Below are 15004 nucleotides of genomic sequence, written 5' to 3'. Positions count from 1 at the left end.
CTGGGGGGCTCGGCCAGGCACCCTGGGGTGCTGACATGGCCACTGCCCCAGGTCTCGGTGATGAACTTCCTGCTGGTGCTGCTGTGGACCCTCGCCATGCCCTACTGCCGCTTCCGCCGCATGGCCTCGTGCCTCTCCACCGTCTGGACCTGCGTCATCATCGTCTGCAAGATGCTCTACCAGCTTGAGATCGTTGAGCCCCACGAGTACTCCAGCAACTGCACTCAGGTGCCCCGGGTGCTGGTTCTTGGGGTGCTTGTGGCAGCACAAGGAGGTTTCCTTGCTGGAGGTGGGGTCTGATACCCGGGGTGCTCCCATTTGCAGCCCCTGCTCAATGTCACCAACCTGAGTCGGGAGGAGATGGGCAACTCCACACTGTACCGTGGCCCCGTGGATCCTGCCAACTGGTTTGGTGTCCGGAAGGGGTTCCCCAACCTCGGATATGTCAAGGTGGGCACGAGGACATTGTGGGGACTGCCTGGGGGGGGATGCCTGGTGTGATGCCATGGTCTTGAGCATCCCTTCCGTGGGGACCACCTGGGGGGATTCTTGGTGGCACACTGTGGCCCTGAGCGTTCCCTCTGGGAGGACCACCTAAGGGGATGACTGCCTTCATGTCACAGTCCCAAACATCCCCTTTTAGGAGGACCGGCTGGGGGGGGGATGCCTGGTGTCACGCCATGGTCCTGAACATTCCCTCTTCCCCCAGAACCACCTCCAGGTGCTGCTGCTGCTGGTGTTCGAGGCAGTGGTGTACCGGCGCCAGCAGTACCACCGTGTGCAGCACTGTGAGACGATTCCCATCACTGAGACCATCTTCCCGGGGCCAGAGTCGAACGAGAACAAGGACAAGGACACGAACACGGGCAGGGACACGGACACAGGCGGGGACACAGATAGGGACACGGACATGGGCAGGGACATGGACAGGAGGGACAGGGACACTGACAGGGACAGGGACACCGACATGGGCAGGGACACGAACATGGGCAGGGACATGGACATGGACATGGACACAGACAGGGACACGGGCAGGGACACAGACAGGGAGAAGGACACAGGCAGGAACACCAACACGGACAAGAAATTAGACCGCGACCGGAACCTCGTCTCATGTGCCAAATACTTAGTCAACTACTTCTACTACAAGTTTGGCTTGGAGGTGGGAGCAGGGCACTGTGGGGGGGTCCCACTGCTCACTGCACCCTGGTGCTGAGCCTCTGCACCCCCTTACCCCCCAGATCTGCTTCCTGATGATGGTGACCGTAATCGGGCAGCGGATGAACTTCCTGGTGATCCTGCACGGCTGTTGGCTTGTGGTCATGATGACACTGCGGCGCCGGGCGGCCATCGCCCGCCTCTGGCCCAAGTACTGCCTCTTCCTCGTCATCTTCTTCCTCTACCAGTACCTGCTGTGCGTGGGCATGCCACCCGCCCTCTGCAGGGGTAAGGGGCACAGGGGGCCTTTCTGGGGCTCAGGGAGGTGTGGTCCATGTGTGGGGAGCCTGTGAAGGGGTTGGAGGAGGTGGCTGGCATGAGTGTTTCTGCTGCCCCTCAGACTATCCATGGCGATGGAACGTCCCCATGAACTCGGCGCTCATCAAGTGGCTCTACCTGCCTGACTTCGTCATGCCCCCCAAATCCACCAATCTCATCAGTGAGTATCCCCCCAGCCTTTGGGAATCGTCTGCGTGTGGATTGCCCTGTCGCCCTGCTCCAGTCCTGGCAGCCCCCTGCCTGCAGGGTGCCCTGTCCCCCTACACCAGCCCTTGGCACCCCCGTGCCCCTGGAGCACCCCCAGCCACTATAGGGGTCCCATCCTGCTTCCAGGAGGTGGAAGAACAGGCAGTAAGGGTGTGAGGACCTTGAAGAGTCTGCCCCCCTTGGAGGTGGGGCTTAAACAGTACCCACCCCCATTTGGGAGGAGCTATGGGAGATGGGAGATCTATGGGAGATCCGTGTCCCTTTTGGGGAGGAGTTGTTGGAGCCACACGCTCTTTTGGAGAGAAGGAGGGGCCTGGAGAGCTCCACACCCCTATGTGAGGATTTGGATTCAAGCCACACCCCAGAGGGGGCAGAGCCTGGGGAAAACCACACCGGCATGGGGAAGACAATGAACCCCAAGTCCTGGGAAGGAGTGGCCTGGGGTGCCCCATTCCTTGAGGAGGAGCTTGGTGGGTGCCAGCATTCTGGGGAGCCCCCCAGCCTGAGCCGTGTGCCCGCAGACGACTTCTTGCTGCTGGTGTGCGCGGCGCAGCAGTGGCGCGTGTTCGAGGCCGAGCGCTCTAAGGCTTGGCAGGAGGCAGCAGGCGACAACGAGGAGCGGTTCGACCACGAGAAGGACCCCTACAACCCCGAGGAGAACTTTCTCCTCTGCCGGTGGGTGCCTGCGGCACAGCACCCCAACCCGGGGTGGCAACCCTTGTGGGCTGGGAATGAGAACCCACCCTGGGATGGGACCCCTTGGGGTATAGATAGGATAGGACCTCCCCTGGGATGGGACCTTTTTGGGGTATGGACACAATGGGACCCTTTGGTGTATGGACAAGATGGGACCCTTCTGGGATGGGATGCTCCCCTGGGATGAGACCCTTTGGGGTATGGACAGAATGAGACTGCCACCAGGATGGGACCTCCACCCTGAAATGGGGCTCCTTAGGGTATGGACAGGATGGATGGGACCGTCAGGCAGTAGGAGCTGCTGGGCTGCGATCTCCTAGGATGAAACTGGGACCCCCTTGGGGCAGGGAAGCCCTCGCCCCAGTGCTGGGACACAACCACCCCATGGCTGAAGCATGGAGGGGACAGAGCCCATGTTCTGAGTGCCCCATCCCGCAGGTGCTACCTGGACATGGTGAAGGTGGTGATCTTTCGCCATCTCTTCTGGTTCGTGCTGGTGGTGGTCTTCATCACCGGGTCCAACCGCATCAGCCTCTTTGGCCTCGGCTACCTGCTGGCCTGCTTCTACCTCCTCCTCTTCGGCACAGCCATGCTGTGCAAGCCGACCCGACCCCGCCTGGTGGTCTGGGACTGCCTCATCCTCTACAACATCACAGTCATCATCTCCAAAAACATGCTGTCGGTGAGTCGTTGTCCCTGCTGTGGGCTCCTTGGAGTCACCTGGGGTGTCCCCTGGGGAGGGGACAGGTGGTGACAAACCCCATGTGGGCCCTCTCTCCCTGCAGCTCCTCTCCTGCGTCTTTGTGCATCAGATGCAGAACAACTTCTGCTGGGTGATCCAGCTCTTCAGCCTCGTCTGCACCGTCACGGGCTACTATGACCGTGAGCTGCTGGTCTGGGGGGGTCTAGTGGCCTTGGGGGTGTGGGTTTGGGCTGCTGCCTGACCTGCCTGCACCTCTGCCTGCCAGCCAAGGAGATGGGCAAGGACCTTGACTGCTCACTGCCCGTGGAGGAGGCAGGAATCATCTTGGATAGCATCTGCTTCTTCTTCCTACTGGTCCAGCGGCGTATTTTCCTCAGCAGCTACTACGTGCACGTCCTGTGGGACCTCAGGGCCTCTACCCTGCAGCCTTCCAGGTGGTGCTGGGGTCCTGGAGGGTCCCTGTAGGTGCCAAAGTACCCCCCTGACCCTCCCACCGTCCCTGTCCCCACAGGGGTGTTGTGCTGTTCCAGGCCAGCATCACAAAGAACCTGCACGCCCACCGAAGAGCCGAGAGGAAGTCGCTGGCCCAGCTGAAGCGGCAGTGAGTGGCTTCTGGGGGGCACTGGGACCCCCCTTCCTGCAGCCACCAATGCTTTGGGGCACCTCTGTGTATGTGGGGGTGCCTCTTGGGGGGGGTTTGGACAGCAGGCTCCACAGCATCCTCTGCCTTCAGGATGGAGCGGATCCGAGCCAAGCAGGACAAGTACCGGCAGGAGCAGCTGTCCCGTAGCATCACTGAGGAACAGGATGAGGCTGGGACAGGTGAGAGCCAGGGGGTCCCTCCTGTGTCCCCAACCCCTCTCTGGGCACACAGGGGGACTGTGACCCATCGCTGACGCCCATCCTGGTGGAGCCTCATGGAGCATTGTGGTGACCCTCTCCCTGTCCCTCGGCTTCCCCCCCACACCTGGGGTGGGTGCATCGAGCGTGGCCATTCTCAGCCCTCCATCTGCCATCCCACAGCGCCCCGTGCCCCGGCGGACCCATTCTGGCAGAGGGAGCGGTGGTGGCGGCCAGGGTTAGACCACGCCGGAGGTACTGCCCTGGCACGGGGCCGTAACGGGGCCATAACCTCAGTGAGGTCCCCCTGCCGGGACCACTAACACCCGTGGGGAGCGGTGGTGGCAGTGCTTTGGGCAAGGTGACACCCTGCATGTCCCCTGTCCCCGTGTGTGTACCCCTAACCATGGCTCCTCTGCTCCCCATTACTAACAGGGTGTTGGACTGGGGGTGCCAGGCTGGGTTTGGAGTCACCTCCAAATGCTGGTGACAGAGGGGTCCCGCCTTGGGGATGTGGCAGTTGAGTTGGTTATGTCCCCACTTGGGGTCCCCAGGGGTGTCCTCAGCTCAGTGCTGGGCAGGGAGCCCTGCGACATGGCCACAGGGCCAGCCTGGGTGTGACACCCCTGCCATAGCATGGCCACGCCGTGACACCCCATGCAACCCCGGCAGTGCTGCATTCTGGGGAATACTACCTCTTTGAGTCGGACAGCGAGGAGGAGGAGGAGGAGGTGCCAGAGGAGTTGCAGTCGGGGAGGCAGGGCCCCTTCCAGGTGGGCAAGGCTGGGGGGCGGTGGTGGGGTTGGGGATGCTGGCCATGCCCACGGGGTGCTGATGGCCCCTGTCCCCCCTCCAGCTCATCCACCAGGCCATGACAACCAACACCAAGACAGTGCTCCGGCAGCAGGAACGGCGAGAGCAACCCCGTGCTGAGAGTGCTGCAGGTGGGTCTGACACCCCAAAAGAGGGCTGGAGGGGCCAGGAGGGGCCAGAGCCCTGTCTGGTGCCCTCTGTTTGTCCTGGCAGCGGGGCTCCCAGTGTGTGTGTGGACTCTCTGATGGCTACCATGGGGTTGAGCACAAGCTGTGCAGTTTCTTTGGTGCCCACACTGGTTTTTGAGGTGGATGTAGGGGAACAAGGGGTGGGATGATGAATGGGAGAGGCCCAAAAATTACGTCTATCTTCTGTTAAGTCACTGCTACCCCTTCCCTGGGGGTCTGACCCTTGCAGGAGACCGTGGAAGGAGAGAGGCAGAGTCGGAGGCTGAAGAGCCTACGCATGAGGAGGAAGTGACTGTGACAGGTTCTGGTCTGTCTGCAGGTGGGCAGCAGGACTGCAGAGCAGGGGCATGCTGGGTAGTCTGAGTGGACACCGAGTGATGCTCCACCCCTCTTTTTGCCCTGGCAGAGCAGAGCAACGTGTTGCATCGGGCACTGAACATGCTGCGGTTCCTATGGCTGCTGTGCCAGGCCGTGGTGGACGGGCTGACGCAGTGGATGGAGGACTGCACCCGGGAATACCTGGACATGTTCAATATCCTATATGTGGAGAGATATAAGATTGCTGTGCGGCTGGCCTCTGTGAGCACGGGGGGACACCAGGGCACGGGGTGGGGAGGTGGCAGCCTTGCGGTGGCACTAACCCCCTGCCCACTGCAGGGACAGAAGATGAACGAGGAGATCCTGGATGAAATGTACATGGAGCAGCCACTGGAGCAGATGCCAGAGCAGCCGCTGGAGCAGCCGCCAGAGCAGCTACCTGAGGGGCCCCCAGAGGGGCCCCCAGAGGAGCTGAGCCCACGCAGGTCTTTGACTACAGACTCCCAAAACGGCGCTGCTGCCAGGCAGGTGCAGAGAGACTCCCCAAGGGAGCAGTTGGCAGTGCCGCAGACAGTGGGGCTTGCACCCCCTGAGGGCAGCCAGGAGCAGGTGATGTCTGAGGGGTCCCAAGAGGATGTGGCTGGGTCTCAGCAGCGCCTGTCCGTGCTCCTGAACCGCAGGAGGACGGCCGGTGAGCTCCTCCTGATCAGGTACAGGGGATGTGGGGACAGCGGGGACAGTGGGGATGGGGCTGGCGGGTGGCAGGGATGGCTCAGCCTGTTTGCTGCACCCTGCAGGAAGCCAATCACTCCACCGTTGAAGGAGGCAGAGCTTTTCTATCAGTCCCACAACCGGTTCCTGAAGCTGCTCCTGGCTGGGTACCACTGTGTGACCGCCCACTCTGAGCTGGTCTGCTACTTCATCATCATCCTCAACAACATAGTGTCTGCCTCCATCATCTCCCTCTTTCTGCCCATCCTCATCTTCCTCTGGGCCATGCTCTCCATCCCTCGGCCCACCAAGCGCTTCTGGATGACTGCCATCATCTTCACTGAGGTGGGCAGGGGGTGACCGGTGAGGGGATGATGCCACCCGGCCCCCCACTGCCACCCACTGACCCCAGCATCCCCATAGGTGATGCTGCTGGTGAAATACCTCTTCCAGTTCGGGTTCTTCCCCTGGAACAGCTACACCACACTGCTGCGCAATGAGGGCAAGCCCTTCTTCCCGCCACGCATCCTGGGCTTGGAGAAGAGCACCCGCTACCTCAAGTATGACCTCTTCCAGCTCCTGGCCCTCTTTTTCCATCGCTCCCTGCTGCAGGTGAGCTCTGAGGCATGGGCAACATGTGGGTGGGCGTTTTGTGGGAGCTGGAGGTGGTCCTGGGAGCTCTGAAGAGAACCAGTGGGTGCTTGGTGTCTCTGTTGTGGTTTCCCACCATTGCTTTTTGGGAATTGATGCTGTGGGTGGGGGATGAGGTGTGTGGGGCTGGGGGACATCAGGACCCCCATCCCCCTGATCATGTCCTTCCACAGGGCTATGGGTTGTGGGACTATGATGAGGACTCCTTATCCAAGATGAAGATGGAGGCGAAGTGGGCAGAGGAAGAGGAGAAGTGGGAGGAAGCAGCGCCCCCATTGCTGATGGTGTCTGAGGAAGGGATGGAGGCTCCAGAAGAGCCAGGAGCACCAGGCTCAAACATGAGATCGGAGTCGGAGGGTGATGCCATGGAGCAGGAAGAGGGGAGTGAGGCCATGGAGCTCCGCTGCAGGAAGAAGACGACTCAGGGGAGGAAGACACCAGAGAGAGGGAGCACCAGTTCCCTGCTCTCACAAGGGTGGCAAGGCTGGCACCGCCACAGTATGGCCCTGCTGGACCCTAACTGTTCTGTGTGCTTAGCCTTACTTCCAGGGGTTGGGGAGAAGACGGGAGAGGCAGAAGAGAGCCATGCTCAGAGGAAGCTGAACGCATTTGGATTGTGGCTCAAGTGCTTCTTCCTCACCACGTGAGTGCCAGTGGCACTGGTTAGGGTGGGGGATGTGGGGTGCAGCCCCTGTCAACCATTCCCTGTGTCCCCTGTCCCCTGCAGAGCACAGAACATGTACCAGCCGGTGCGCAAATTCTTCAAGGACATTCTGCACACCGAGAACCGCGCGGCCACCGATGTCTACGCCTTCATGTTCCTGGTCGACGTGGTCGACTTCATCATCATCGTCTTTGGCTTCTGGGCCTTTGGGGTGAGCAAGGGGTCCCACAGGGCACTGACCGGCAAGCCCCCACTGCAGGGTGCGGCCTGACCATATGCTGACCTCTCCTGCATCTCAGAAACACACGGCAGCCACCGACATCACCTCCTCACTGTCAGAAAACCAAGTGCCGCAGGCTTTCCTGGTCATGCTGCTCTTCCAGTTCACCACCATGATCATCGACCGCGCGCTCTACCTCCGCAAAACTGTGCTGGGCAAGCTCATATTCCAGGTCGTCCTGGTCTTTGGCATCCACGTCTGGATGTTCTTTATCGTGCCAGCGGTCACTGAAAGGTACTGAGAATCCCCTAGGGATGCCCTGCCATGGCACAGTGTAGTCCTTGGGTGGCACCTTTGTGTCCCCGAGCCCACATGGTGGCCCAGGCTGGCCGGACAGGTGGCTGAGGGGTGACATGTCCCTCCTGCAGGTTGTTCAACCTCAACATGGTGGCCCAGCTATGGTACTTCGTGAAGTGCATCTACTTTGCGCTGTCGGCCTACCAGATCCGCTGCGGTTATCCCACCCGCATCCTGGGCAACTTCCTTACCAAGAAATACAACTACCTCAACCTCTTCCTCTTCCAGGGGTACGGCACAGGGCTGCGTGGACCTCCAGGCACCCCAAGGGTGCCATACCACCTCCCCTCCCTGTGTCCCCCCCAGATTTCGCCTCGTGCCCTTCCTGGTGGAGCTGCGCGCTGTGATGGACTGGGTCTGGACGGACACCACACTGTCTCTCTCCAACTGGATGTGTGTGGAGGACATCTATGCCAACATCTTCATCATCAAGTGCAGCCGTGAGACTGAGAAGGTACAGTCCCCCCTATGCCAGGAAGGGCCCCCCACTAAGCCTCTTGTTGTTTGGGGTCCCCCTGCACCTTCTCAACACTGTGTGCTGTCTCCTTCCCATCCCAGAAATACCCCCAGCCCAAGGGGCAGAAGAAGAAGAAGGTTGTGAAGTATGGCATGGGGGGCCTCATCATCCTCTTCCTCGTGTGCATCATCTGGTTCCCCCTGCTCTTCATGTCGCTGGTGCGCTCCGTGGTGGGCATCGTCAACCACCCCATTGACGTCACTGTCACCCTCCAGCTGGGGGGGTATGAGGTGAGGATGCATAGGGGGTGTGCTGGGGGTCCCCTGATGAGACACTGGGGTCCCCTGCCCTGCTCATGGCCCCCTGTCCACCCTAGCCACTGTTCACCATGAGCGCCCAGCAGCAATCCATTAAGCCCTTCACCCCCGATGACTACGAAGACCTCACCCGGCATTTCGACCATGACCCGGTAAATCCTCCCCCCATCCCAAAACCTGCCTGGGGGACTGGCAGATGCCGTGGTGGGGCTGAGCTGTGTCCCCCCCACGGCAGGTGGCTATGCAGTTCATCACCCTCTACGGCTACGAGGACATAGTGACTGTCCACATCGAGGGCAGCTCGGGCTCACTCTGGAGCGTCAGCCCCCCCAGCCGCGAGCAGATGCGGGAGGAGCTGCTGAATAGCTCCTCCGACATCACCGTCCGCTTCTCCTGGTCCTTCCAGAGGTACTGCTGGCACGGCAAGGGGGGGTCCAGCCCTGCCTGCATGGCACACTCAGTCACTACACACACTCAGTCTCTACTATCCACAGGGATCTGGGCAAGGGGGGCACGGTGGAGACCGCCTTTAACAAGCACAGCAACGACCTGGTGCCCGGTGCACCCGAGCGCCTGCAGCTGGCCCAGCTGCTGGAGGGCACCCGGGATGCCCCCGTGTGAGTGTCCCCTGAGGAGGGGGGGAACCAGACCCTCATGCTTGGCAGGATGGTGTAACCCCCCTCCTCACCTCACCCCACTTTCTTGCAGCCAAGTGGCCAACCTATTCCCCAGATACATCCGGGCGCCCAACGATGTTGATGCTGAACCTGTTGAGCAGCTCCTGCCGGGTAGGTCCCACCATGACCCCCAAAAGAATCAGCACTGGGGCATACCAGCTGCTGTGCAGTGCCCTGATGGTGCCATCCCCTTGAAGACAGGGAGGACATGAGTCCCAGTGTGCCTTGCCCTAAAAAAAATTCATCATTGGGTGCCCACCAGCAGTTGTGCTCTGCCCTGATAGTGCCACCCCCTGCAGACAGGGAGGACATGGGTCCCACCAAGTCCCTCCACTGAAAAAACCATCACTGGGTGCCCACTAGTGGCCATGCTGTGCCCTGATGGTACCAACTGCCCTGCAGATGGGGAGGACATGAGTCCCACTATTTCCCCCTCCCAATAAAAGTCAGCACTGGGGACACACCAGCAGCTGTGCTGGTCGCTGATGGTGCCACCTCCTTGAAGATGGGGAGGACATGAGTCCCACCATGTCCTCCCCCAAAAACTCATCCTTGAGAGCACAGCAGCCAGGCCGTGCCCTGATGGTGTCACCCCCCAGATGGCCACGACAGCTACCTGGATGTGGAGGTGCAGCTGAAACGGGAGCGCAGGGGCCGAGGGAGCGACAACTTTGTGGAGTGGTGGGTGCTGCGGCTGAAAGACGCCCCCCCCGAGGATGGCAACATCCTGCCCATGATCATCTTCAACGACAAAGTCAGCCCCCCGAGCCTGGGCTTCCTGGCTGGCTATGGGTACGTGAAGGGGGCAGAGGGTGTTGGGGGGCTCCAACCACCGGGTGGGGTGTGAAGGGAAGGGATGGTGGGATTCAGGGATACAGGATGTGTGTCCCCCTTGCAGGGTCATGGGGCTGTACGTGTCCATCGTGCTGGTGATTGGGAAGTTCGTGCGGGGGTTCTTCAGTGAGATCTCTCACTCCATCATGTTCGAGGAGCTGCCATGTGTGGATCGGATCCTGAAGCTGTGCCAGGATATTTTCCTGGTGCGGGAGACGGGTGAGCTGGAGCTGGAGGAAGAGCTCTACGCCAAGCTCATCTTCCTCTACCGCTCACCCGAGACCATGATCAAGTGGACACGGGAGAAGTAATAAGAGGAAGGGGCTCCAGCCCCCCCCTCACAGGGGCATCACCGCCAATGCCTTAACCAGCCCCTCCAAAGCTGGGGCCGCATCCTGCCCCGGGAGGCAGTGGGATGTGGGGTTCTGGCCGCTCGCTTTGAGGGAGGATGTTTTTCTGGATGTTTTTCTTACGTTGTTTTGAAGCTGTTCCACCTGCACAGACCACGTTGTGCCTTCCCAGGGAGGGGGACAGCAGGTGGTCCCCCCACCCCCTGGGTGCCCCTGGCTGCCAGGTGGGGATGGGGAGGTCAGGAGCCAGCCTGTACCCTCTCCCTTGTCCCCAACCCTGTTCCAGAACCAGGTTGAACTCAAAAGCAATAGCCCCCCCATCTCCAGGATGGGGGTCCTGAGTTATGGCCCCTCCAGTTGGGGGGAGGGGTTCTGGCAACCCCAGTTGGACTTTAGACACTTGTTGACTTCGAGTTTGTTTTTGTTTTTTATTAATTCAAATGGTTTATTTATATAGATATTGAATAAAACAAACTTGAGGCCTCCTTGGCTGACAGGTAGCTGGGGCAGGGAGGGTGGGGGGACCAGGGACATGCTACCCTGGGGTTACCAGCACTCCTGGCCCCCAGTAAATGGGGGGGTGGGGGCTCTTCCTGCCCTTGGCTGGAGCAGAAATGGGTGCCAGGGGTCCCCACCAAGCTCTGGTGGGGCTGGCACCTGCCCCAGTAGTGCCACTGAGGGACGAGAGTCTGTGTCCTCCACTGTTCCCAACCCCTTCAGCTCTTGCTGCGCTCCTGGTTCTCCTGTGTCTGCCGCTCCATCTCTGCACTGCAAGGGATGGACACACTGGATGGATGGACATGGCATTGGGGGCTGAGCTAGTGGGGAGGGGACTCCCACCCCCCCTTACCTGTGGATCCTGCGCTGGGCCTCAGCACGCATGTACGGTGGCAGTGTGGTGAGGGGGCCCTGCAAGAGACGAGGGGTGAGGCTGGAGATCCCCATCCCCATGGAGAACCACCCCACTGCACCTCAAAAGCCTCACCAGCTCCTTGAAGGTGAGGCGGCAACTGTAGCACAGTAGTGGAATATAGGCAGCTTTTTTCTCAGCCCTGTGGGAACAGCGACAAGGACAGGGACACTCATTGGTGCCACTGGGGTGGCCTCGGAGGGGGTATGGAATGCTGGAATCCCCCCTGCCCACATGCTCACCCCTGCTGGCAGCACCCATTCCCCACTGGCTCCAGCTCCTCCCAGATCAGTGTGGGCTCCAGGGCCAACTCCTCCTCTGCAAGAGCCAGAGGGCAGGGGGGCAATTGTGGGGTGCACGGCTGCTCCCCAAATCCTCTGAGCCCCCCATGCCCAACCCACTCACCTCCCTCAATGTCCAGGCCACAGAGGCAGAGGAGGCAGCGCTGGGACTCGCTGCTGGCCTTGGCTGGGTCTGGGCTCAGCTTCTCCCCTGTCCTGCAGCCAACACAGGGTGAGTGCACCCCAATCCCCCACTCACTCCCCCCACCCCACTGTACCTCCACATGGAGGTCCCTGTACCGGTAAACAGTGCTGATGGTGGAGGGGAAATCCTCCTGCAGCCCCAGGAGGAAGCGCTCGATCAGGTGGTGGATGCTGGGCTTCTCCCGGCGCTGTGGGGGCAAGTGGAGAGGGTAGGGGCAAGACTGGGAGGTTGTCCCCACCATGGAGACACAGCTTGGGATCCCCAACATGGGCCACCCCTACCTTGGTGAAGAGGGGTGGCACGATGACGGTGGGGATGTTGAAGAAGTGGTTGTAGAAGGCGATCTCCTTGGCCGTGTAGTCCCGCATGGGCCGCACCACCATCACATCGCCGTGACGTTTGTCCGTGAAGCCCTGTGGATGTGTGGCTGCCAGGGGACTGTGCCACCACCAAGCCTTGGATACCCTCCATGGCATCATGTCACCCCTCAGGTGCAGGTGACCGTCCCCAGCTCACCGTGTCGACGGCAAGGAAGGCACCACGGCCCAGCGACAGGTTGGTGAGGAGCTTGATGGCCACACGGGTGCAGGTCTCGCCCGTCATCACCTTGGAGTAGCCCCTGCTCCGGGCCATCTGCAGGATGAGGTGGGTCCTGGGGATGAGGTGACACCGGTTCAGAGCCACCATGCCATGCTGGTGCTGGAACCGGGCAGGATCAGCCCCTCACCGCAGCATCTGCAGCAGCTCCTCCCGTGCTGTTGCTGTCTCCACGGCCTCGAAGATCCGAAGCAGCTCCTGGGTTTGGGCAGTGTCAGGCAGGCGGGGAGAGTATGGGGGTCCCACTGGCATGTCCTGGGTGCTATGGCCAGGCAGAGGGGTGGCACTGTCCCCCTCCGCCTCCTGTCGCTTCTGCTGGATAAAGCTGTCCACAGCCTCCTTGTAGGAGGGGCCAGATGGGCCGGACTTGCTGGACTGCTCTGGCCCTGGCTGTAAGATGGATGGGGGCAGCTCCAGTGCCTGTGGGGCAGAAATAGATACAGGGGGAAGTTGGGGTGTCCAGCTGTGTCCCCTCACCTCAGCACCTGTCCCCATGTCACCTCAATACCTCCTCCAGGTGGATCACGTGGTAGGGGAAGCCAGTGGCCCGCAGCAGGGTCTCCATGTGGGCCAGGGTCTGCTCCCGCTGCTCTGGGCTCTGCCTGCGCACAGCTCCCTCTGGAAGGCAGGTGGGCAGTGCCAGGGCCACTGTCACAGTGAGGAGGGGGCACCCACCGCACCCATGGGGCCAGGAGGACAACCCAGGGTGCCACGGCCTTGCTGGGCTGGGTGGCAGCACCCTGGGTCTGGCATGGTGCAGTGGGATCCTATGCTGGGAGCAGGTAGTGGGGCAGGGAGGGGGGAGTGGGGCTGGGAATGGGGCAGGGAGCAGGCAGTGAGGCAGGGAACAGACACCGGGGAAGGGAAGGGGCAGCAGAGCTGGGAGCAGGTAGCGGGACAGGGAATGGGCAGTTGGACACTGAGCATGCAGCAGGGCCAGGAATGGGCTGGGAACAGGTCTGGGAATGGGCAGTTGGACACGGAGCAGGCAGCAGGGCTCATCCTTACCCTCAACGTAGACAAGGCCGGGGATGAAGCGGAGCCTCTTAGCCGCCTCCCGGCTGAGCCCCTGTCAGAGGCACAGGGTGAGCAGGGCGGGTGAGCTGTGCCCCCCCTGCCGACCCCTCCCGAGCCCCCCTCTCACCTCCTGCACCTGCCGGACCATGGCACTGGAGGCTGAGCCCCCCGACAGCGCCAGCAGCACCTGCGAGAACAGCAAGGACAGTCACCGGCCCTGGTGCCACCACTGGGTCCCCCCTCTGCATTCCCCCACCCCTGGTACCTTCTCTCCCGGGAAGATGACGCGGTTCTTGCCCAGCATTGCACGGAATTTGTGCACGAAGTACTCACGGAAGCAGCCGCTGTGGGAACCCCTGAGTCTGTTCCACTGCCCCCAGGCCACATGACCCTGAGCCCCAACGTCCTCAAGTCCCCCACTCCCAGCCTTTTTCCTGAGACCAATGTCTCAGAGATCCCATGTCCACAAGTCCCAACATCCCAGACACCAAACGTCCCTGAGACTTGATGCCTCAGAGACCCCATGTCCCCAAGCCCCCACTTCCCTGAGACCCAATGTCCCAGAAACAAAGGTCCATGAGACACAACGTCCCCAGGCTCCCATGTTCCCAAGACCCAATGTCTCCAATTCCCCACATCCTTAAGACTCAATGTCCCCAAGCCCTGATGTCCCAATATCCCCAAGTCCCGGTGTCCCCAAGCCCAAACATCCCGAACACCCAATAGCCCCCAGCCTGATGTCCCCCATCCCATTGTCCCCGTCCGATCCCTCACCGGCAGAAGGGGTCCCCGACGCGGATGATGAGGGCGGCCGTGCCCTGCCCGCACTTCATGCAGGTTCGGGGGTGGCTGTGGGGACACGACCAGTCACCGGGGACACCGGGACTCGACCCCCCCCGGGGGCGGTACCGAGCGGGGGGGCGGCGGTCCCAGTCCCAGGGCAGCACGAGGGGCTACCGGGCATTACCGGGGGGTACCAGGGGGAGCACCAGGGGGTACAGGGGCAGCACCGGGGGGGAGGGGGCAGCACCAGAGGCAGCTCCAGAGGGTACCAGAGAGATATCGTGAACACTTCCGGGAGAAGAACGGAGCGGTACCGGGGGGTACTGGGGGAGCACAGGGGATATACCGGAGGCAGCACGGCGGGGATGTCTGGGGGATACCGGGAGGTTACCGGGGGTTCATCCTGGTCCCGAGCGGGCTCCCACCTGTCTCTCGGTGCGCGGCGGCGCCGCGGCGGCTCCGCGTCCGCCCCGCACCCGCCACCGTCACCCGACACGTCGCACATGGAGGTGCCGCTCGGCCCCGGTCAGTCCCGGTGGGTCGCGGTGTGTCCCGGTGGATCCTGCTGAGTCCCGGTGTGTCCCGGTGGATCCTGCTCAGTCCCGGTGGGGCCCGCTCGGCTCCTCTCGGCCCCGCCGTGTCCCGGTGTATCCCGCCGTGTCCCGGTGTATCCCGTCGTGTCCCGCCGTGTCCCCGAGCGCTCCGGTCGCG

The 15004-nt window shown here is 61.7% G+C and overlaps 2 protein-coding genes across 2 annotated transcripts in view; one reads left to right on the top strand and one right to left on the bottom strand.

The window, feature by feature from the left end:
* The window catches only part of PIEZO1 (piezo type mechanosensitive ion channel component 1), a 24651-nt gene extending 13665 nt beyond the window's left edge, over window positions 1–10986 (top strand). Inside the window, exons 19-49 of the mRNA XM_027719776.2 lie at window positions 52–228; window positions 325–450; window positions 710–1162; window positions 1242–1446; window positions 1559–1657; window positions 2226–2379; window positions 2839–3082; window positions 3186–3282; window positions 3369–3537; window positions 3615–3704; window positions 3837–3925; window positions 4127–4198; window positions 4616–4716; window positions 4800–4887; window positions 5174–5263; window positions 5351–5523; window positions 5602–5972; window positions 6060–6318; window positions 6397–6585; window positions 6798–7267; window positions 7352–7499; window positions 7588–7802; window positions 7937–8095; window positions 8172–8319; window positions 8424–8612; window positions 8699–8791; window positions 8875–9047; window positions 9134–9256; window positions 9348–9427; window positions 9916–10108; window positions 10215–10986. Coding sequence (XP_027575577.2) covers window positions 52–228; window positions 325–450; window positions 710–1162; window positions 1242–1446; window positions 1559–1657; window positions 2226–2379; window positions 2839–3082; window positions 3186–3282; window positions 3369–3537; window positions 3615–3704; window positions 3837–3925; window positions 4127–4198; window positions 4616–4716; window positions 4800–4887; window positions 5174–5263; window positions 5351–5523; window positions 5602–5972; window positions 6060–6318; window positions 6397–6585; window positions 6798–7267; window positions 7352–7499; window positions 7588–7802; window positions 7937–8095; window positions 8172–8319; window positions 8424–8612; window positions 8699–8791; window positions 8875–9047; window positions 9134–9256; window positions 9348–9427; window positions 9916–10108; window positions 10215–10461 — 5484 coding nt within the window. The 3' untranslated portion in view covers window positions 10462–10986. The remainder of the gene's footprint in view (window positions 1–51; window positions 229–324; window positions 451–709; window positions 1163–1241; window positions 1447–1558; window positions 1658–2225; window positions 2380–2838; window positions 3083–3185; window positions 3283–3368; window positions 3538–3614; window positions 3705–3836; window positions 3926–4126; window positions 4199–4615; window positions 4717–4799; window positions 4888–5173; window positions 5264–5350; window positions 5524–5601; window positions 5973–6059; window positions 6319–6396; window positions 6586–6797; window positions 7268–7351; window positions 7500–7587; window positions 7803–7936; window positions 8096–8171; window positions 8320–8423; window positions 8613–8698; window positions 8792–8874; window positions 9048–9133; window positions 9257–9347; window positions 9428–9915; window positions 10109–10214) is intronic.
* On the bottom strand, window positions 10904–14979 carry CTU2 (cytosolic thiouridylase subunit 2). The gene is made up of 15 exons (XM_027719778.2): window positions 14719–14979; window positions 14285–14359; window positions 13776–13854; window positions 13638–13697; window positions 13502–13562; window positions 13002–13111; window positions 12624–12913; window positions 12413–12548; window positions 12178–12309; window positions 11992–12083; window positions 11816–11907; window positions 11653–11728; window positions 11486–11552; window positions 11351–11409; window positions 10904–11268 (listed from the first exon to the last, which is right to left on the bottom strand). The coding sequence occupies exons 1-15, from the start codon at window positions 14796–14798 to the stop codon at window positions 11217–11219; spliced, it is 1461 nt and encodes a 486-aa protein (XP_027575579.1). The 5' UTR covers window positions 14799–14979; the 3' UTR covers window positions 10904–11216.
* Window positions 14980–15004: the final 25 nt, after the last annotated feature.

The sequence above is a fragment of the Pipra filicauda genome, unplaced genomic scaffold (genome assembly GCF_003945595.2).
Source record: "Pipra filicauda isolate LSUMZ 115617 unplaced genomic scaffold, ASM394559v2 scaffold261_size1826302_pilon, whole genome shotgun sequence".
Classification (NCBI taxonomy): Eukaryota; Metazoa; Chordata; class Aves; order Passeriformes; family Pipridae; genus Pipra; species Pipra filicauda.
Note: the sequence above shows the minus strand (reverse complement) of the source record. Positions and strands in the feature narration are given on the sequence as shown.